This window comes from Canis lupus, chromosome 15, assembly GCF_011100685.1.
Source record: "Canis lupus familiaris isolate Mischka breed German Shepherd chromosome 15, alternate assembly UU_Cfam_GSD_1.0, whole genome shotgun sequence".
In the NCBI taxonomy this organism is placed as follows: Eukaryota; Metazoa; Chordata; class Mammalia; order Carnivora; family Canidae; genus Canis; species Canis lupus.
Genome location: NC_049236.1, coordinates 30,839,584 through 30,862,088, shown reverse-complemented (window position 1 = coordinate 30,862,088; position 22,505 = coordinate 30,839,584). Strand labels below are relative to the sequence as shown.

General features: G+C 42.4%; 1 protein-coding gene across 1 annotated transcript in view; it reads left to right on the top strand.

Moving 5' to 3' along the window:
• ATP2B1 (ATPase plasma membrane Ca2+ transporting 1) overlaps window positions 1–10,131 on the top strand; it is a 69,571-nt gene extending 59,440 nt beyond the window's left edge. Inside the window, 2 exon segments of the mRNA NM_001197084.2 lie at window positions 1,455–1,637; window positions 6,864–10,131. Coding sequence (NP_001184013.1) covers window positions 1,455–1,637; window positions 6,864–7,175 — 495 coding nt within the window. The 3' untranslated portion in view covers window positions 7,176–10,131.
• Window positions 10,132–22,505: the final 12,374 nt, after the last annotated feature.

The window sequence follows — 22,505 nt, the reverse complement described above, 5'->3', positions numbered from 1 at the left end:
CACAAAGTGACATTTTCAATTCTTTGGATTGATTGGCTTTGACAATAGATGTATAAAATACAGTGCCTGAAAAATGAGATGTATTTCATGTTTGGTAAAGGCCAATGACTTACAAAGGCATGTCATTAGTTTAAAAAGATAAGTGGTGATGGTATGTGCACCGTTCAAGTCTGTTACCATTAGTGTAAAAGTAACTGATAGTCTGTACTGATATTTTCATAAATGAAAATTAACATGTTATAGTGTGTAACTGGTGTGAGCTGATGTATTGTCATTTGCAAGTCAGTCTAAGCAAACATCCAGGTTTTACTGAAACTTCATCTTTACGTGCCTTTCTCTCCTTTTTCTTAATGGTGTTTCTAAGTTCTGAAGTTTCTCTTATTTCTATTGCATTACTCATTAGTAGAGATCTTCTCTTAAGAATTAGGATCCATCCTTGGGCCGCCTTTCTTTATTGATGACCATTCTGTTTATTTCATAATATTCCCTCATAGGCAAAACAGAACCCCACAACCTCCAAAAACCTCTGGCTAATTTCAGGGAGAAGAAATTGAGTACAGCCAGCACACCCAATGGGGATCAGTTCCTGGCTTTGGTTGACATTGTCTATTGATTTTATGTGTGCCACAGTAGAAGGAGCACTGGTTTTCATTGTCAGGCAACCTTAGGTTTCGTGTGTCTGAATCTGCTCCACCTCTGAAATGAGGTGGTTGGTCAAGAAGGTCTTGAAGCAAAAAAAAAAAGAAGGTCTTGAAGCAGATCTGATTCTGACTGTGCCTGTTTCCTCCCAAGAAGCCTGACTTCCTGAAGGAGTGGCTGTTAACACTTAAAAGTTAATACATACTTATTACTACTTTATTATTACTACTTTTTGTGCTCTTTTGTGTTTCCTGGGGCACCTGTTCCTGTTTGGTGTCATTAGCGGTCACTATTAATCCAGTTTTAAAGAGTTTCATTTCATAAAAATAAATACATTTAATAAGCAAAAACTATTTTCATTTTAACCTTGAAGATAAGATGTTCTGGATTTTGGCATGTTTTTTTCTCATTGAACTCTTTCAGCAGTAATGAAAAATGAACTTGTTTTGCATCCAGTAAGACCACCTGCTATTTTTGTTTTATTTGAAATCAGTATAATTAATGTGAGTTTAAGTTCAGAGCATGTTTGTATATTTTACGGTCTTAAATTTTTACTTAAAATATGAAAGTTGTAATCAGGTTATTTCCACTCAGGAAAACTTCTTACCATTCCAGCTTAGATCTTTTCTGTAGCTAAGAAAAGAACATACTATTTTTTGTTCTAAGAAGGAAAGCCTGACGGACAGAATCTCATTGCTTTGTCGGTGACGATAGTTGGCCTCACATGCAACTTCTTATGCCTTTTGTATTACGGTTGATTGGTTTAATTTTGCTCGGTTTTGATTTATTTCTAAGTTCTTTCCCCTGTGTTGTAGCTTATTTCAACAATTCCAACTAGCCGTTTAAAATTCCTAAAAGAAGCTGGCCATGGAACACAAAAGGAAGAAATCCCAGAGGAGGAGCTCGCAGAGGATGTGGAAGAGATTGACCATGCTGAAAGGGAACTGCGGCGTGGCCAGATCTTATGGTTTAGAGGTCTGAACAGAATCCAAACTCAGGTATGGGTCTGGTAGAGAGGTAGGCGCGGTGATGGGAGTCGGGGTGGGGTGGGGTGGGGGGGTTGGGCAAAGGCTCTGGGACCTGGGGAGGAGGTTTGAATGCGCTCCTTAACTTCCTTTCTAGCCTTCCCAACCCACAAAACTTATTCTTTTGAGAAATAATACTGGTGCCTGGAATGAGTGAAAGTTTTAACTGATGGTGAAGGAATGTGTCTATATGCCCCTCAGCTCCTTTTTTCCTAGCTTTTTCCCCCCTCCTTCATCTCAAAATGCTACTCTTGCCTATTTATCTGCTCTGTAAAAAGTGCCTTTTTCTTTACTTTTATATGTTGATAGATGGAATGGTCCTTTCTCTTGTTCTCTCTCTCTCTTGCTGAGCAAGCTGTCACAATCTCTGATTCCTTGCAGATGGATGTAGTGAATGCTTTCCAGAGTGGAAGTTCCATTCAGGGGGCTCTAAGGCGGCAACCCTCCATCGCCAGCCAGCATCATGATGTAACAAATATTTCTACCCCTACACATGTAGTGTTTTCCTCTTCTACTGCTTCTACTACTGTGGGGTGTGAGTGTGTGTTCCTAAGTGCATGAAATTAACATTTCCTACTTCACACACCTAACGTTTCTCATTTTCTCCTTAATGTTTAAATTCATTGTTCAGGCTTTTCATAAAGCTTTCTTTTCGTAAAGTGGATTGAGACCTCAAAGTGTTGTCGTTGTTGTTGTTTTATTTCTTAGAGGGCTAGATAACAGGTGGAACAATTGCAACCAAAGATTAGATATGAAATCTGTGAGCTTGTCTCTATGCTAACTCTGACAGTTAATATGGGGAGTAGAATCGTAGCTTAGAATTTGTGAAACTACTATAAATTTTTGAGTATATGCCTTTAAACATGTTCATACTGCATGATTTCCAAAAGCATGTGATTTAAAAACTTAACAGAACCAAGAAATTACATTTTTAAAGCTAAAAATGAATCTAACATTTTGACTTATTCCGTTTGCAAAAGTTAACTTAGTACTGTGAAGAAAAGATCTCAGTATATAGCCAGTTGTTTGCCTTCTTAGCCTAGACTTTGTGGCCTTGCTTTGAATTTATAGATTTTATTTACTTATTTATTTTTGAGAATGGGTCCCTGTGTAAGCTTCAGAGTTCTGTGGTGTTTATGGGTTTTTCTCATTTATATTATCAATTTAATTTAAAAATTGCAGCCTACATAAGAAATGTTAAGTTTTCCAAGAAGTAGGGAAAGTGTACCATTGATTAATTCTTAAACCATTACATGTCATCATTTCTGTTAATTGACTAGAATAATAACATTTTCTTTCAGGTTCTTGGTAAATGGCCATTCCCCAAAAGCCTTTTAACAACTCTGTCATCCTTACTATGCAGTATAGTCTTTACTTCAACTGGGTTCTCAGAATGTTGGAGGCACTAAAGATCTAAACCCACCCCATCCTTGAGCCCATCCCTCAAATTAGCTGAAATAGCTATGCTTAATCTTGTATTTAGGCAGAGACCTGTCTTTGCCATTTGGTCCCCTGCCAATTTAAGGATGAGGAAACATGAGAAAATTGGGGAGAGAATGGACTGAAGAAGAAAATAATCCTATATTAAGGAGGACAGCTCACTCAGTGCCTGTTTACCGTTTCCTTAAGTAATTTCCATTTGTCATTTTTGACAGTGTTATAAAACAGGCAGAACAGGAATGATCCCATTTTGCAGGTGCGAAAACTGGCTTGAAGTTGAAATGACTTGCCCATGGCTAATAAGCAGAAGCAGCATGATGTAGAGCAAAAGAGTGGACAAGTCCTCTAAGGACAAAAACGACTCTGTTAGGTTAGACAGGATGTTAAATTTACATACATGAACAGATAGGAATCTTTCTCTTAAAAATCACCCTGGTTCTGCACCTGCCTAAATGAAATGGTGTATGTAAATTGCCTGGCATTCTGCCTAGGACGGCTAATGTCAGTTCCCTCCGTCCCTCCCTCCCTGTATCTATGGATTTCACGTCATTCCTAGCTCTTGAGGGCTTATTACCACTCATCCTTTCATCCCCTGCTATTAATTAATGTTTCTTTAGTTGTGATCTGTAAACACTGGTGGAAGACCTGCCGGATGCCAAAGCTGTGCTAGAAGCTCCAAACTTTGGGGTCTAGTATAGGAAGCAAACAAGTAGTTGCAAATTTCTACATGGTAATGAAGCATGGACTATTATAACAGAGTCCAAGACTCTGGGAAGTCAGGAAAAGTAACCTGAAGGAAGGAACTCCTGAGCTGATCTTTGATAGAAACTTACCAGTTGAGGAAAGCAGGCCTCAGTGACAGGTACTAAAAGTAGTATCAGGTGTTGAGGAGACTGAAGTGGAAGGTGGGGTACGTAGGTGTCTTGTATATCCCATAAGAGGGAGGTAAAACAAGACTTCATCCTGAAAGACTCCCTCAGAATTTTATATTTAAAAAATTTCAAAGTAGAGCCAGGTGGAAAGATGAATGCATGAATACCCTTCACCTGGATTTACCACTTCATAGTAGTTTATGATGCCTGCTTTATCTGTGTGTGTATGTGTATATATACACATATATTAGTATATACATTTTTTCTGTGCCATTTAAAAGTGACAGATACCCTGACATTTGACCTCTTAATACTTAAGCACATACCTCCTAAAAAGAACTATATAATCGTACTGTGTTATCACATCCAAGAAATTTAACATTGATATCGTTCTGTCCTATACAGTCCCTATATTATAGCATATTTGATCCATCTTCTATCTATCTATCTATCTGTTTATTTATTTAATTTATTTATTTGAAGAAACCAGGCCAATTGTCTCATCCTACATTCTGGATCTATTTGTTTCCTTAGGATTATTAGCTTTGTGTTAAATTTTCTAGACAAATTTATCTCATAGGTGGTATATATTCATTCTTATTATTTTAGCAAAATTTTGAATGATTGAGTTCATTTGGAGGATGTCACATGACCTTAGATATGCTATCTTTACTATATTTCTGTATAATTGTGTTCCAGACTTTACATTAAATATCAGACCTACTGATGGCCCCTCCTGAATCAGAATCTGCAGTTTAACAAGATCCCCAGGTGCTTTGCATGCTCATTGAAGTGTGACAAGCCCTGATATGACATTGCTACTTGTAAACTAACACTGTTTTAAGTTTGTCCATGGATTAACTAACTAATGAATATCCCGTAACAACCCTGTAAGGTGCTATTGTTATTTCCCATTTTATAGTTGAGGAAATTGTTTGTCTACGATTCCTCAGCTAGCAGGTGGCAGAGCTGGGATTCACACCCAGACCTCTAACCTCTCTCTTCCCCACTTCACCATGCTGTAGCTAAGTGAGCAAGAAGCAAAGCAGCCTACAGCAGACGGGGCTTGGTAAATGCGGGAAGACAGCTTTGAGGAGAGACGATGTTTTGATCAGAACTGAGCATATGTTGTTGCAAATGGGAGAACTGCCTCCTGCTTAAGGCTGAATGATATTTCCTTGCAGTATATATACCACATTTTCTTTATCTGTTCATCTGTCAGTGGACACTTAGGTTGTTTCTATATCTTGGCTGTTTATAATGCTGCAAGGAATAAAGGAATGCAAGTACCGCATCAAGATCCTGATTTTAATCCTCTGGGTAAATTCCCAGAACTTGAGGGCCTGAAGTAGTCAAACCCCTAGAAATGGAGCATGGACTGATGGTTAGGATGGGGAGAACTGGGGGAGCATTCGTCCTGGGCATGAGGTTTTAGCTCATGCAAGACCTGTAAGTTCTGGAGACGCCATGTGTAGCAAGCAGGGTGACTTCAGGTGACAGTACAGTACTTTGGTCCCTGAAACTTGCTAAGAGGATGGAATCCTAACCATTCTTTCCGCACACACACGAATGATGGCCATGTGTGCTGATGCATTCTGTTAGTTAGCTTGACTGTCCTGGTTATCTCGTAGTGCATAGGGGTATATCAGTCATCAATCCGTACATCTTCGATGTATACGATCTTTAAAAAGTGGGCATAAATAAATGTTACCTTTTAAAAAAAAATATATTCGAATGTCCATTTGAAGAAATGTATTAAGTTTTCATTATTGTTCTATGAGATGATTTTGGTGACTTTTTTTTTTCCTGGAATGTCGTAAATAATTAGTGATTTAACACTGAGTAAATGATGTCTTCATTACTAAACAGGATTCATTAAAATCCATGCAAAAGCAAACGTTATGTTGGGATAGTGAGTAGATGCTCAACTATTTGGATTTTGTCCCTCTTCTTTGTTTTGAAAGTCTGTAATGACACCTGGTTAATAAGACCTAAAGTAAATGTGTGCAGCCATGTCTTTGAGTTAATTACCCATTAATTAACCTCTTTGTATGTATACAGTAGACTTCTAAGAACGGGGGCTAGTTGAGCTATACGGGGGCAAAAATACCAAAAAACCTTGTGTTTTTGCAAAATTGTTGACAGAAGAAGCCCAGAGGGTTTTGGTTTTGCTCTGTTTTAAATCTGTTCTTCCCAGTGAACTGTAGTATATAAGGTGATTTAAGTTTTAATGGTTATAGAGAAAAACACTAATGCTTTATAGACAAATGGCATATACTCAAATATTTATAGCTGTTTAATGGCATTTTATAGATATTTATTTGGGTTTTGTCTTTTTTTTAATTTTTTTTAATTACGGGAATAATAGTGGGGTAGATGTGAGTTCATTGTGGCATTCAGCTTATATTTGCTTGGCTTTTTTCATAGTTGGTGACACCCTAATTCCTAGCATGATAAATAGTAACCCTCTGTGCTTGACTTTGTTTAACTTACTTGAATTGTTTTCAAAAATTACATTTTTTTATTTTAAAAATCAGCTAAAGCTTGTGTATGATTAAGTTTTTGCTTTGTTTGTTTGTTTTTGTTTTCTTAGGGAAAAAAAGTCCTATAAAATGGCTATTAAATTTTTAGCCAGTGACAATGAGATTTTCTCAGTATTACTTTGAATTCTGTAACTCTCAATTCTTAGAGTATGTGGTTTTGTTGTTCTGTAGTGTCCTACTAAAATATTCATTTTTTTTACAGTGTATTGCAAGTTCCACTGCATTACATGCAAATATGATTCACTCATACCTAGCTGTTTGTGGATTCAAACTCATAAATGAACCATTTTTTAAATTAAGCTAATAGTATACTGACATCTTTCTGTGTTTTCTGATATTTACAGATTCGAGTGGTGAATGCATTTCGTAGTTCTTTATATGAAGGGTTAGAAAAACCGGAATCAAGAAGTTCGATTCACAACTTTATGACACATCCTGAGTTTAGGATAGAAGATTCAGAGCCTCATATCCCCCTAATTGATGACACTGATGCTGAAGATGATGCTCCTACAAAACGTAACTCCAGTCCTCCACCCTCTCCCAACAAAAATAACAATGCTGTTGACAGCGGGATTCACCTTACAATAGAAATGAACAAGTCTGCTACCTCTTCATCCCCAGGAAGCCCACTACATAGTTTGGAAACATCACTCTGATTGTAAGCTGAATGTTAACACACTAGCTGCATTGTAAAGAAACAAATTGAAACTGGGTCTTTTCACATATTGTGATGGACAAGATCGTATTCTTGTCTTTGGACTTCAAACAGAAGACACACTTGTACGAATGTAGATTTATTTTTTTAAAAAAAAAAAAAAGCAAAGCTTTCTGCCAGACTGAGGGTGCTTTTTGGGGGGTGGGAGAAATGAACTGACAGATAAACAGTAACTCAGCATATGCTGACCTGTGGATCATCAGTAGTACCTAAGAATGGTCCTGAACAGTGTATTAGCAGAGCTTTAGTTTATCTCAATCCTTGATGGGAGAGGGGGAGGAGTACAGCTGGGCAAGCAAGCAAAGAGCCCTGGATCATTGAATTGATACTTTAATTTCTGCTGTTGGCTGTTAATAATTTGGATTATTTATGTTTATAAATGATACAGATCTGTTTACAAGGTTTGTAGATACTTTTTTTGTTCCTGTTCATAGATGGGAAGCTTCCTTATAACTGATGCAGAGAAAAATTAGTCCTTCAAATACTGCTGTATTTTCAGGAAAACAAAAAGGGGTGTTTCTATTGAAACTGTACTAAATTTTTGCCTACAATTTACCTTGTTAAATATTGTAGATAAATTGCTGATACTAATAGCCAAATAGATAACACTAATGCTTTGTTTAAAAAAAAAACAAAAAAAAAAAACAAAACAAAACAAAAAAACATGAGCAGTGGTGTTTAATGAAGTTATGGCATCTGTCCTAATTAGTTTCTTAAATACATTTACTACTTAATGGTTTTGAAACAACTGTTTAATTTTTAAAATTTTTGAAAACTTGCTAATAACCTTTGTTCAGAATTTAGTAGACTGTTTAATGTGGGACATAACTACATAATGAAAGATGCTTGAAATGCTTTTGTTATTTCAGGCAAATCAAATTAAATCAAACTATCCAACTATAAGAGAACCTTAGTCCTTTTTGTTTTTGTCTAAACATGTTAGCTCAGTGATGTCTTGGTGAACTGTGAGTGAACTGTATTGATTTTTCTAATAAATCCTTAGAAATCTTCATACAGCATGAGGGCTGTTGGCATTTTGAAAAAGGTTAACAGGTAGAAGCGTACATGTTTTCCTTTTGTTTTTGAAACTTGTTTGTAAACATAAATATGCCCTTTTATTAAATAAATACACGACAAAGTTTTTTTTAAAAAAGAAATTTCAGCTTCTTCACTTAATTCTGCATATATCGTGCATCAATCTGTTCTCTTTAACCACAATTGGAATAAATTTCAAGATGGTAACAGCCCCATGAAATACCGCTTTAATTCCCCCGGTGGCAAATCTAATAGAATCACGTTAAGAAAATCATTGCAATTTCACCATTTGACATATTCTTCATAGAATTTGGTTTTTCTAAAATTGTCTCACAGTCTCAAAAAAAATAATAATGATCACCATTATCTTTGGTACATTTATTTTCATTTGTAAGTGGCCAAATAAATTAGGTAAAGTGAGATTATACGAAAAGGTGGAAAAGGTCCTAAAATGTGTATATTTAGATATAAATAATTAACTATATGCTGGAATGCCCATCTCTAAGCCAATTGGGTTATTGAAGTCTTTGTTTCTCTCTTTTGTCGAACTTCTCCCCCTTTTTGCCTCTGTCTTTACCTTTTAGGAACTGGCATTGTGTTAGGGCCCAGATTTCACCGGGTATACGATCCTCAGGCTGATACTAAGTTTACGAGGACTACCACATCTGAGCATGCTGACCTAGCAAAGAAACGTTTAGTCGATGGTGCTTGATATTTTTGGTGGGTGGGGGAAAATCTTTTTCTCTCCATCAGTCCTTTGCAGTAATCCTCTGCAAGTCTTAGAAACACATTGGCTCTGTCAGCATTTGTAATTGTACATTTATTCATCAGGTATTTATAGCGAATCATACTGTAAAAAGAGGTAGCATGATATGCTGGAAAGCATACAAGGCTAGGAGTCACGACTGGTTTCTAGTCTTGGTTTTGCCATTAACGTGCTGCATGACCTTGGGAAAATCATTTACCCTAAATGAGGGTGGTGGACTAGACTATCTTGAAGAACCCTTTCAACTCTAAAAATTGACCCTAGCAACTGGAGAGCCTACAAGGCATAGGGAATAGAGAAAAGGGAAATGTTTTCAGTTTTCTTTTTTATTTTGGTTATGCTTAAATATGAATGTAATTTCCAAAAGATTTAGACGTGCATGTGCTTTGGAGGATTTGTATTGAGCTTTTACAGTATTCATTTTTCAACTCAAGGCAATGGCTTTTTACACCAACTCTAATCCATAAACGGGTCTTACGACATCCATGAAGTAGTAGCAAGACATGCTTAGTGTGTATTTCTCTCTTTGAGACACTGTAATTTCTACCAGAAATTTCCAGAGCATTATGTAAGTAGAAAAAAATGCAAGCAAGCTGTTAAAGATCTTGGATCCCATTATATAGTATGTATAGCTGAAATCAGCATCTGTAATTCAATCACTTTTTCTCTTTTATCCTCTAACCAAAAAATTGTTTAATTTTGCATCCCAAATGTTTTTAATCTTTGTATATTTTTTAAAAATCCTTTTCTCCTCATCATTGCCTTTTTTGTGGTTGTAAATAGACTTACTTGCACTTTGAAGATGAGTTACTCCTTGTCATCTTACAAATATGTGATATGGTAATTTTCATAACAGATGTCAGTTTTGAACCAAGAAATGGTGATTTGTTTATAAGAAAAAAAACTGGCTTCATTTCTGTGAAATTGCTCTTTGAAAATTTCTTTTTACACGTGTAAGCCAACTGAGATACCGTGACGGTGTTGATTTCTTTCAATGATGCTTACCATCTATTTTAGCCACTGAGCCTTTTATTATTTGTCTATTTGTAAAGTTTATTTGTCTTAACTCATTTAATAAATATACTGTTTATCTGTTTCTGAATGGGGACTGAACTTTTTGAATATTGAAATTGATCAGAACATCATATTTTGGAATTACTTTTTTCTACTTGAAATTTTAAAAATCTGGTTGATGAAAATTCTATAATGTACTTGAAATGTTATGGTTGTGTTACAGTGAATCAGTGTTCTAACACGCATGATCTTGCCCCTAGACCAAAAGTGGGTATCTTGTCCTTACTCTCCTACCCATACTCTTTGATCTGTACAGCAATATTAGGTCATTTCTACTACAGTCTTAACGAGCATGTAATGTTTCGGTCTTAGAAAAGATGAGTTTTTCACAATAACTGTTACAACTTCTTTTTTCATTAAATGATCCAAACTTGTCAATAGCAATTATCTGAACTCTGTGGTGACAAAATTAATCAAATTACCCTGAGTTGGCTTTTGTAATAAATTATTAACATAAATTAGCAACTTTGTGGATATACTGACTGAACTTTAAGTGATTATGAATACCATATTTTCCCAGTAGTAGAAATTATTAGTAAATTATTGAGTCTGTGTAAGTACCACATTTATGGCAGGAGAGATGTTTTCCATTTTATCAAGTTAGATTTTATATATGTATTATGTATTAGGATTAAATTTTGAATTACGTTCCCTTTGTAAAATCAGCTGAATAAGAAAGGAGAGTTTCTGTTCGTCTTTGCTCATTGAGAGTCTTCCTCCCTGTGTGTTGGAGAATTGTCCTATTGCAGCTGCCTTCTTCCTTCCAACCTCTGCCCCTGCTCAGACTCTGTTGCCCGAATCCTTTATCAACCTTCATGTTTTCAAATTATGATGTTGTGCTCATTCATAGACCGAAAAAGGGGATACTTTTATTACCATAATTAGTTATAAACTAAAAATAATCCTTGAAACATTCTTGAAAAAAATATCGTTTAAAGAATAAACATAATAATAAAGAGTGTTTCATGCAGGAAGGGAAGTTGTCACTGTATTTCTGTACTTCTCTCATCAGTACATGTCAAAAAGGAAATTGTCTTTATCTTCCTAATGTAATTTCCTTTTCAGCAGACTGATAATTTTGTCCCTTAAACTCAATTGGGAGTTTACTTTTATGCTTTTTGTCTTAACTACTTTAACATTTTCACTTTCTGTTAGAAAAACACTTCAGCCTGTAGAAGTCATACTAAATGTAGGCATATGTAATCTGTATTCTCTGAATTCTGAGTATCCTTATTGAACTACAGGACATTCCAAACTGGAAATTAAAGTAAGAAATGTTGCATATGGGCTTATACAGTATCGGTCTTTGGCACAGCTTTCTTGACACTATATCCTAGGAAGACTGGTTCCAGAACCAGCACCCCAAGTCCGGGTATGGGTTCGATGCAGGAAGGACCCCGAGAATCTCTTGATTTAAGTCGAGATGATGTGAAGAGCCCCGTGTACTACTGCTGCCATTTTACATGCGGGGAAACAGGCTTGCGGAGTTGAAGTAGCTTGCTCCGGGTCACACGGCGAGCTGGGGATTCGCTCTTAAGGCAGGCCTCTCGAGCCCCGGCGGGGAGCTCCTGGTCTTTTCTGCAGTCCTAGCACCTTGCTAACCTGAGTCAGGCCCCTATACCTAAAAATCTGTGCTTAAATTTCAGTCTTCCTTTGTACTTTTCTCATATCAAATGCTTCAGAGATCATCTTAAGAATCTACTGGAGGAGCTCAGACAGATGCAGGGTCCCCAACTAAGTTAGGTAACCCACATTTTCCTTAGACTGCCTGTAACTGAGGAGGCCAGGTTAAACGCAGCAGAAGGGGGTTTTTCCTAGCGTACTCTGACTAGAGAATTTTGTGGTTCATTACTTCCAAGATAGGTATGTTTATTCTAAGTTCCATCGATAACCTAAGAATTTAACGGGTCACTGCTTTTATTGCCTAAATAATTTGGAATGAAAATAAATTTATCACATTGAGGCTATGGCCTGCGTGTTGCTTGAAATTTGTGAAAGAATAAGACCTACCTTGTTTTGCACTTTTTGAAAAACTGGTCCTTTTGAAATGTGCAAGTGTTTAAAGTAAAAACTGCAGCCGATATTTCAGTACTGTTTTAGTTCCACTTCACATCGATGTTTATGGTTTGTGAAGAGTCCGCTGGCCTCCCCTATATGGTCTAAGAAGGAGATGCCCGCTGATTTGTATAATCTCTAAGGTAACATTTATCTTAAGGTAAGAGATACTAAAGCAGTCTTTCTGTAAGGCCACTTTTGAGATCATAAATATTTAGTCTAAGTCATACCTTCACGAATTGCTTGAGAATGAGCATAAAAAAGTAAGAATGAGACCTTAGGGAGACCCGTGGTATCTGAGGTTAGCAATTCAAATAAGGATGCTTCTAATTTATCTAGTATTAGAAATCTTCTGACCATAGTCTGCTCTTTTCATTTAGCTTCAAACCCTCTGAGGAGGGGGAATGTGTCTGTTAATCTTTCGCTTTCTCGATGCTGTAGACTCAGGCTGGTGTAGTTCTCGACATCTCAAGTGTGATGGGGAGGAGGCAGGCGGTACGGGAACAAGTGCAGCCACACCACATTTCTGGATTCGGGGGCTCCTTCGAACGCTGCCCCACTGCCGGTCCTTTGATCTGCCCCCCAAATGACCTAACTGCCAGCTGCTTTCCTGCTTTTTATCTCCCATCTCCTGTTCTCCATTTCTTCAGTCAACAAATACTTGGAACCCGGCCTGGGGAATTCATACTGTCCTGGACTCGGGAGAACCAAGCGAGGTCCTTCGTCTCAGGGAGTTCATGTTCTCGTAGGATAAAGACCAAGGCCACCTGGTATAGGGGACGATGCTGTGTCCGTGTGGTCAGGGAGATTCTGTTAGAGAAGGTGACGTGGCAGCAGAGACCTGAAAGCAGTGCAGGAACCAGCTGCTTGCTTGTCTGGAAGAGCCTTCCAGAGAGAGGTTCCAGTAAATCCTGCTTATTAGCAAGTTTGAGGGACTCGAGGAGGCCACGAGCTGCAGGACCGTGAACCCGCGGGAGAGTGGAAGGAGACCAGCTTAGAGACCTCCTGGGAAACCTTGCCCAATTCTGGCTTTTATGCTGAGTGAAACGGGAAGCCACCGGAGGACCTGAGCAGGGCAACAACATAATCTGACCTCGGAAGGGATCATTGGCTGCTCCGGGGGGAGAGAGATTGGTAGTTAGGAAACCAGTTAGGAAGCTAACCTTTTCAGACTCATTTTGTTCCAATTTAGTTCTTTCTGCTTTTTTTTTTTTTTTTTTTTTTTTTTGGTAGCCCTTTTCTAAGGAGCCCACGGACCACTTCATCCATTTAGCTTTATGCTTGTATGTCCCGCTCTTTGAGATGACACAAGACTAGCGTCATTTCCATAGTCAACCTGAGGAACCCGCCTACTCTGATTTGCTTTAGGCTCTATGCAGTTTCCCACGTGGATCACAGTCGCCTCTGCTTTTTGCTCTGTCACTCAGCAACATGGTCACAGATAAAAGATGCCCATTTCTCAGCTGTTCGGTCTCCAGGATTATCGCTGGCTCTTTTAAAAGCTCTTTACACCTCCCAACTTCTTCATATTAATAGGCAGGATTGCTAGTCTCTCGGATTTCCTCCATCACCCTCCAGTCTTTGGCCTCCTACCCTTCAGGAGGATTTCATCCTCCCCAAAGCACTCGAGCTGGCTCCCTCACGTCTGCTCTGTCGCTGATGGCTTGGCCTCCTTGACGTTTCACTACCTGGGGACCTAAATCTGAATCACCTTTGACCTACCTGTCCTCTGTTTCAGAGTGTGCTCACAACCTACTGGTGACCAAGCTTCACATGATTTCCTGACTTTCCTCGCTGCTGTCCAAACCAACCTTTAGTTGGTCTCTCCTGCTCTTCAGGGCCATTCTTCATTGCATTTGCTCTAGACCTTTGCATTTTTCTCAGAACCAGGATTCAGGGGATGGTTTGTCTGACTCTAGAACACTCCTTTCCCATCCTGCCTCTCACGGTCAATCAGTCCTGTGTTTTTCTCACATATTTTATAGCAGCTACTTGCCTCTCCTGGTGCTTTTGTTACTAGTTTTGGGTCCTAAAGTGAGTTTACTTACGTCTATCTATTTTTAACTATTGTCCTAGCCTCTATTTGACTAATAATTATATCATCTAGTTTATTCTCAATCCTTCTCTGCTTAATGTTGCCCAAGACCATGATTCGCTTTCCTTCCCCTTTATGGAAGCCACTATTTCACAACAAAACTGAAAAACAAGACATAAGCAGGACAGTCTACCAACCACCTTTTTGCCTTATTTTGCACTTTATACTACATATTAATATATAGCTTCATGTACATTTAATTTAGTCCTTCAGCCATTTAGGGATCACTAATTAAGTCTTCACCTGGGGTGCCTGACAGGCTGTCAGTAGAGTGACTCTTGGTCGTGAGTTCAAGCCCCACATTGGGTGTAGAGTCTAAAACAATTTTTTTAAAATGTTCTTCACTCTATACACAAATAGCCATCAGATCCAGAAGTAGATGATGTCTTGTTGAATTGCGGCCTACCACCTTTCCTATTCTTGCTATAAATAATTCTTCCTTGGTTCCAGGTGCTCTTTTTGATGGTCTTTATTTTTTTCACTCTTACTATCCTAGTCTATTCCCTCTTTTCCTCAGACGCATTGCATACACTTAGGTTTCTCGGTGGTTCTCTCTGCATCCCTCCCACCTCTCCCATCGCCAGTCTATCCAACACGTAACCCAAACCTTCCTAAATCACCACGTGCCTACATCATCCCTTCCTTCAAGAAAAGTTGATGATGAACTTTGGAATGGCTCTTTATTGCTCCTGAACGACTCCTCAGTCTTAGATAGTTGTCACCTGCCCCCCCTCCTCTGCTCCTACACGTGTTCTCTGTTCTTCCCTGTCCTGTAAATCCCCCCTTGAAGCTCCTCTTATCCCTAGCGCCTCTTGCACTTTCTACCCCTGCACAGTGCCTGCACCGCGCAGCCTCCCTCAACACAACCCACAGCAGAGGGGGGAAATGATAAAAGTGCTATTTGCAGAGGAAGATCACCCCCAGGACCCCAGAGCTGAGGCTCAAACAGTGGGTCTCTCTTTAGGTAGAGGCAGCCTTAGGTCCAAAAGCATTTGCCTGTGAATCAGCAGACCTGGGCTCGGGTCCCAGTATCAGTTGTTACTTTGGAATTTCGTTTTCCTCAACAGAGTTGTATTACAATTCCTGCCTAGCTTTGGATGTTCAGGCGAACTTGAAAACGGAAAAGCACTTTAACCATTACAAAGGGCAATGCTAGATGGTACTTTTCACTCAATAGCAACAGAAACAGTCCCGTGAAGACCTGTTCCTGCCTTCCCCAATAAGTTGGTTTAAGTAGACAGTCTCCAGGTCGAAAGGACCCTTAAGCCCCAGCTGGTTTGTAAACACCCAAGGCTTTATGAAGATTACCCTGGAGATTTGTCTCATAGAAGCGTTTGCTTCTGTTTCCTCTTTTCCCTGCGTTTTTAGTCGTCCACAGAAACATTTTCCCCTTTAAAAAGAAGCAGCTTGCTTGCCTCTTGCACATCCAGGAGGTGGAGACCAGGGGAGTGTGCTAGTGACCCAGTCACTCAGGCTTTTTAAACTAATTCAGCTGAACACCACCAGGTGCTCTGAGGGTGTAGGACTATCACCTAGTTTTAACGCTTTCTTTTGTTCCTGGTCGTAACGGTGTCCCTATACTGGACCATGGGGTAAATGCTTATTCCCCAAACTGCTGCACAGGGGTGTTACCGGAGGCGATTTAAAAAACACCAGTACCTGACTACCCTCCAGGCAGTATGGACAAGATTGTGGCCTGGCTATAGGGAATTTTTTTTTAATCTTCCCAGATGATTCTAATATGCAGCCAAAGTTGGGGAACTACTGGCTAAGCAGAGGGAAGCATTGAGAACTACAATGCTAAAATGCAAGCAATTAATGAAAAACATAATAATTGTGTAAATTGGCCCATTAAGATGATGTTCAGTACCAGCGTCTATTTACTTGGTCTTAAAACATCAGGTTGTTTCTAATACTTTAAACTCAACATTAAGAGGGTATATAGGCTATATTCAATTTAGTTTTTTAAATTTACTTTAAAAACCTGAAATAGTTTTTTTTTTTTGAAATGTGCTTACTAATAAGCTAAACTTCTTTATCTCATTATTTGAAAAACAAATTAGAACATTCTAAAATAAGCTAGTTGGTTTTGTGAAAGCAAAATAAAAGGATTTCAGATATCAGGTCACACTGCTTACCTGTTTTTGAGATTTCTAGTCTATATTGGTAGATACAGTCTCAAAATCAAGCAATATGTCATTTTAAAATGTATTTCTAGTGCATTATGCTTTTTTCTTACATAGTTGAAAATAAACAGCATGTATCATAGGCAAATGTCATTTATGATGAATATTAAATTATAATACATTTAGTATTATTTTTGAAGATTTTACATAAAATCACCTTATATCTCAAAAAATACTAATTTTTCTGCTTCTAAGAACAATTTCTAAGTTAAGTTAGTCAAAAAAGGTCGCCTCCATCCATCCATTTAGTTAATCCCTAAAAGATCCCATAACATTACCCAACTGGTGGTCTGTTCCTATGCTTGAATATTCCCAGCATTAGTTACAGTGCATACACCAATATTTATTGAGCCCCTCTTCTGGGTCACTCACTTTATTACCTCAGTAAATCATTAAAACTCTATCCCCCACTTTTATAAAAAAAAAGGATTAAGGAACTTGCCAATGGCCACACAGCTACTTAGCATCATGTGGGTTTTGAATCCAGACTTGCTCAGCAACCAGGCACAGACCAGTGCATCAGACTGGTAAGCCTCTTGAGCATGGTCCAGTCACTCAAAGTGTCCAGGAACTGAGATCCTATCAAACCAGTTCGTCGTGGAGCTTTCCAGATGCCTAAAGGGAGCTTGCATGTCCCCAAGCCTCCAAGCTCCCTGGCCAGACTTTTCCAGACTTTTCCACCCCCAGCCATCTCCAGCATGCAGCACTGTTCTTCACAGTAGGGTGACCGTCTGTGCACCCCAGGCTCCCAGGGTTGGTCTGTGGGTGAGCCTGCCACCCCGCTGTCAGTAGTAAGAGCTCCCCCTTTCACTCAGAAGTGGTCCAGCTTGAATGATAAGAACATTATCTAGTTTCAAGTTGCATCATCACTCTTGGTGCTTTCCCTCTAATGGGCTTACGTGTCTGTGTCTGCAGCGTGGCAGCTGTTTAGAAATTGTCTTCTTTGGGATTCTACTGCTGTGACAAGTGGGATACTGAGAAAGGATGCAGAGCGCACCCTTCGTCGTCTCTAAATAGATCACGGAGGGACTCCGAAGTATATCCTGCCAACAGGATGGCTCTCAAAGTTCAGTTTGTAGATCTCCGAGTCTCTAGTCTAGCTGAGCAGGCCACGGTTAGACACTGTGCAGTTCTTGAGACTAAACTATCTGGGGAGCCTACCTTCTTGCCACCCAGGAGGCTGAGGGTGTCACTTGGGACCTAGCTGCTGATTCACGGGTAGTTGCTTAAATATTGTAAAAATTCACATAGCTGATCTGAGTGCCTGCTTAAAATTCAAAGAAGCTCTGTGTATGTTTAAAAATACATGTATATATGGGGGATCCCTGGGTGGCTCAGCGGTTTAGCGCCCGCCTTCGGCCCAGGGCGTGATCCTGGAGTCTCAGGATCGAGTCCCGCATGGGGCTCCCCGCATGAAGCCTGCTTCTCCCTCTGTCTCTGCCTCTGCCTCTCTCTCTGTGTGTCTCTCATGAATAAATAAAATCTTAAAAAAAAAATACATGTATACCAGACACATGATGAATCAGACTCCCCTTTGAGGACAGCATCTGATAAAGTGACGGACATTGTAGGCCATCAATTGATCCTAAACAATGAAATCCTGTTGTTTTTTTTTTTAAAAAAAAATTCCCTACATGATTTTAATAGCAATTCAAGTGTTTAACAATAGCTTCTTTGTGTATATAATAGCATATCTTCGAATAGTCAATCATTAAAAATGTTTTAAAAAAGTTTAAAAATCATATACACTTCATATAGCTGCCTTTTTTTTTTTTTTCATCCAGCGTGTTCTTGTAAACGTTTCCCTGTCACTATTTTAGACTCAGTTGTGTAGGAAAACTAAGTTGTGTGAGTAGGACATGCTATCTGGTCTCTAGGAGCATTACTTCACTCTGTAAAACTGGGACAATAATAGCTGTCCCTCAGGGTTCTAGTGACAATAAAGTGAGATGAAAAGTCGAAGTCCTGGGCACAGAGCACCGCGTGTACAGAGAATTTGGTAAATACTCTGGGTTACGATAGTAAGAACTTTGATTAAAGTGGTGTTATTAGCAAATTCTGTAGCATGGGCTGATTGATCCCAGGGCACTGAGGAAGGCGAAGTAGGTCGGTGGCCTGGCAGCCCTGGTCCACCCATCCAGGTCATCCAGGTGCTTGGACCAGTGGTGACGGCCCCCTGTGTGTGTGGGGGGGGGGAGGGTCGTGTAATGTTTTTAATCGATTACCTGCCTGACCATTAAATTTCACTAAAAGCACCCAAACTGTTGGCATCAGGCAGCAGTAGACCCTGCGTCCCATATAACCGTTTGCTGCTTTACCTGCCCGCTCTAGTTTGCCACAGTCCCCGCCCATCCCTATGGTGATGGAGTTGCATATCCCCCAGAAACGCAGGACTTCCGCGTCCAAGGCGATCCAGCAGCTCTTGAAGGATATGTTAGCTGGTAACCCACAGGACCGGCCTGATGCCCTTGAACTTGAAACCAGAATGGACCAGGTCACATGTGCTGCTTAAAATTCAGGACAAAGCATCTTGAGTGTTCTTCAACTAGGGGAGTGTACTCTTTTTGTTCTGCGTGCCCACTTCCTGGACTGGATTCTTCATCTCGGGGCCCCACGGTGGGCCCTGTGGAGCTTGGGTGGGGGGGTGCAGGGTTGAAGACCACAAAGTGCTTGTTATGAGAGACCCAGACAAGTCTTGAGATCTGTGGGGTGGAGTAAGAGCTGGAAAGTCTAGAGAAGTTTTCTGAGTGGACATGGCATTTGAGCAGAGTCTCAAGTGTTGTAGAAATACTTCTTCTCATCAATTATTCAATGTTTTCTGGAGACCATGTGAAAAAAAAAAACCCCACCACTGCCATTTACTGGCATTGGTGACCCTTTACCGCTGTTTCTCTTATGGCAAAACTAAGACGAAAGTGGAATATTTTTATTGCTTATTGAGTGTGAAAGAATGAAAGCTTGATGATACCAGGCTCCAGGGTCATGAAAAACTCTTCTCACTCTGGTCTTTTTCACTCCCCTCCCCCCCGCCTTGCCCCAGAGGCATTTGTGTGGAACCGGTGGCCCCTCTAAAATCCTAGGGCCCTGAGGCACCAGCATGTTGGGCCGGACGGTGGGATCTTTCCTTCGGGTCTAGATGAGTGAGCGAAGACCTCGGGAGACAGACTGGCCCAGGGCTCTGGCCACAAACAAAGCTGAGGCTGAATCTAACTGTAAAGTGTTCTCCTCTGCAGTCCTGGGCTTGCAGAGTTTCATCATGTCTTTTTCATGATGTCAATACAGGAGATTAGTGTGAACTAGTCACCTTTGGAGCAAACAAACCATCCGTCTCTCTTCCCACGTGTAGTTCACGGCTTTCGAAATGTGGGTTTTTAGCCTCTCCCGAGAAATTCGAGGCACTTCGAAGCCTCAGGGTTGCCCCAATACCCGTGGCGGATCTAAAGAGACCGCTTGAAAGGTACTGTGTGTCGGGCCCGGTTCCTGTTTCAGGGGCTCGTGCCTTGGACTCGGGGGGCCTGTGGTCACCTGTGGGGCAAGGCCCCGGGATAAGAGGCCCGCATGTGGACCTGTGACTTATTTACCCGCTAATTTCAAGCTTCCCCAGAACGGGACTTCACACAAATAGCAAACGGCGGGATGGAATGAATCGGGGACAGTAAGAGGACAGCGTTTGGGCTCTTCCCTCGGGAACGGGGCCTTGTGCCGCCAGATTGGAAACAGCCGCGTCGGGGAGGTTTGGGATTAGACTTGCCACGAGACCTTCCCCCAAAGAAATAGCTTCGCTTTGTATTTCATTTTACTTTTGCTCATTTATCCGTGGGAGACGCGGAGGGACGCCGAGGCCCAGGCAGAGCCGACGCGGCCCGAGCCCGCTGACCCGGGTCCCTCCGGGCCGAGGCCGCCCCCGGGGCCCATCTGTCGTCTGCACGTTCATCGGGCGCGGCCCCGGGTGACCCGAGGTGGAGGGGCGCTGGCCGCCGCGGTCAGGGAGGGGAGGGGAGGGGCGGTGACGCGGACGCCGCCCTAACCCCGCCCTAACCCCGCCAGCCCGACTGTAAAGCCGGAGCCGTCCCCACGGACGCAGGCCCGAGGCGCGGCCCCGCGATGCCAGGCGCCCGGCGAGCTGCGGGGGGCGGGGGGGACCCCGGGGTCGAGGGCGCCCCGAGGGCGCGGAGTCGCAGCGGGGCCCAGGCCTTCCCTCCCGTGCGCGCTGCGGCCGAGGCGGGGGCACGGAGCGGGAGTGGGGGGTCCTCGGTCGGCCTGGGGGGCGCCGGGCTCGGGGTCCTGAGGGGCCGGTGCAGAAGCCCCGAGCCGGCGGCGGGGGGGGGGGGGCGGGGGGGGCAGGGCCTGCAGCACGCGGCGGCCAGCGCCCCTCCACCTCCGGTCACCCCGGGGCCGCGCCGCGGCCGCACCGCCACCTCCTCGCGCCGGGCTCTGCTGGGCGGCTGCGGGGGAACACGCGCGCGCACGCGCACACACACGCGACGAACGTGCACACACGCATGCGCAGACACGTGCACGCAGAGGCACACGCACCCACACAGGCACACACGCGCGCACACAGACGCGTGCACACACACACGCACCCACGCGCGCACACAGGCAAGCGCGCTCGGACAGCCGTGCACACACACCCCCGCGCGTGCGCACACACAGACGCACACACGCACGCACACAGACGCGCGCACACACCCGCTTTCTGGAGGACACAGGCCTCAGGGTGCTGATGCGCGGACGCGAGGGCCGGGAAGCCGGGGTTAAGGGGCGCGGAGCAGCGGAGCCGGGGGGACACGAGCCCCAGAGAGGCCCAGGCCGCCCCGAAGGCCAGGCTCCCCCCTCCCCCGGGGCCAGGCTCCCCACGAAGCCTCAGGCCGCCGCGAGGGCCGGCCCCGCACACAGGCGGGGTGCGAGCTCGCCCCCCAGCGCCGCGCTCCCGTCGCCGCCCTTTGAGGGGCTTGGAATGAGCGGGGCAAGCACGAGGTCCTTCGGGGTGCCGGACTGCGCGCCCGGTACGCGGGGGAGGCGTGCACACGACACGCACCGGAGGACGCCTGATGTCACAAACGGACAGTGAAACACTGGCTTCGAGATGCGGCTTCCAGCGGGTCCTGCTCTCTTACAGCCTCTCCCCTGGGGCGGGGGCCCGCGCTGGGGCGCCGCCTTAACCGGGCGTGACCCCGGGTCCCGGGATCGAGTCCCCCACGGGGCCCCCCGCAGGGAGCCTGCTTCTCCCTCTGCCTGTGTCTGCTTGTGTCTCTGCCTCTCTCTCTGTGTCTCTCATGAATAAATGAATAAAATCTTTTTTAAAAATGGGGAGTAGGGGTTACAAAATCTAGAATGTCCCTTCTACTCTTTAGTGCATAATCTACCTAGTAAATATTGCCTCGTGGTCTGACTTGGTGACAGGAAACACAAGAAAGCTTAAAGATAAACATCTGTCAAGTCATTTCTCCACTGCCACCTCGACAACTTCATGCCGAGATCTAACATCAATCCAAAAAATAAATTTTCTGTCTTATGCCAACATAACCGGATCCATGAAGTTCGAATCATCAGGAGACTAAACCTATTGCACGATTTCTTTTACCCAAGCGTTTGGACTATACAGTGCGCTGTACGGCATGCTCGGTTTTACAGAACGTGGAGGCAGCGTCTAATTTAATATTTTCTATTCGGGCTATTTACTTTGTAGTCCAACATTCTTCAAAAACGTTTTAGGGGCAGCCCGGGTGGCTCAGCGGTTTAGCGCCGCCTTCAGCCCAGGGCGTGATCCTGGAGACCCAGGATCGAGTCCCACGACGGGCTCCCTGCATGGAGCCTGCTTCTCCCTCTGCCTGTGTCTCTGCCTCTCTCTCTCTCTGTCTCTATGAATAAATAAAAAATCTTTTAAAATAAATCTTTTAAAAAAACATTTTAGTTTCTGCCCCACCCCAACCCCCACATTTTCCATCTACGGCTGTCAGTTCCTATTTAGAAAGGTTAATTAACACTTGGAGTCTCCAAGCCTCTGATACAGAAGCAGCTTTTTCTGGCCTTGATAGTTTTCTTTGAATTTACTGC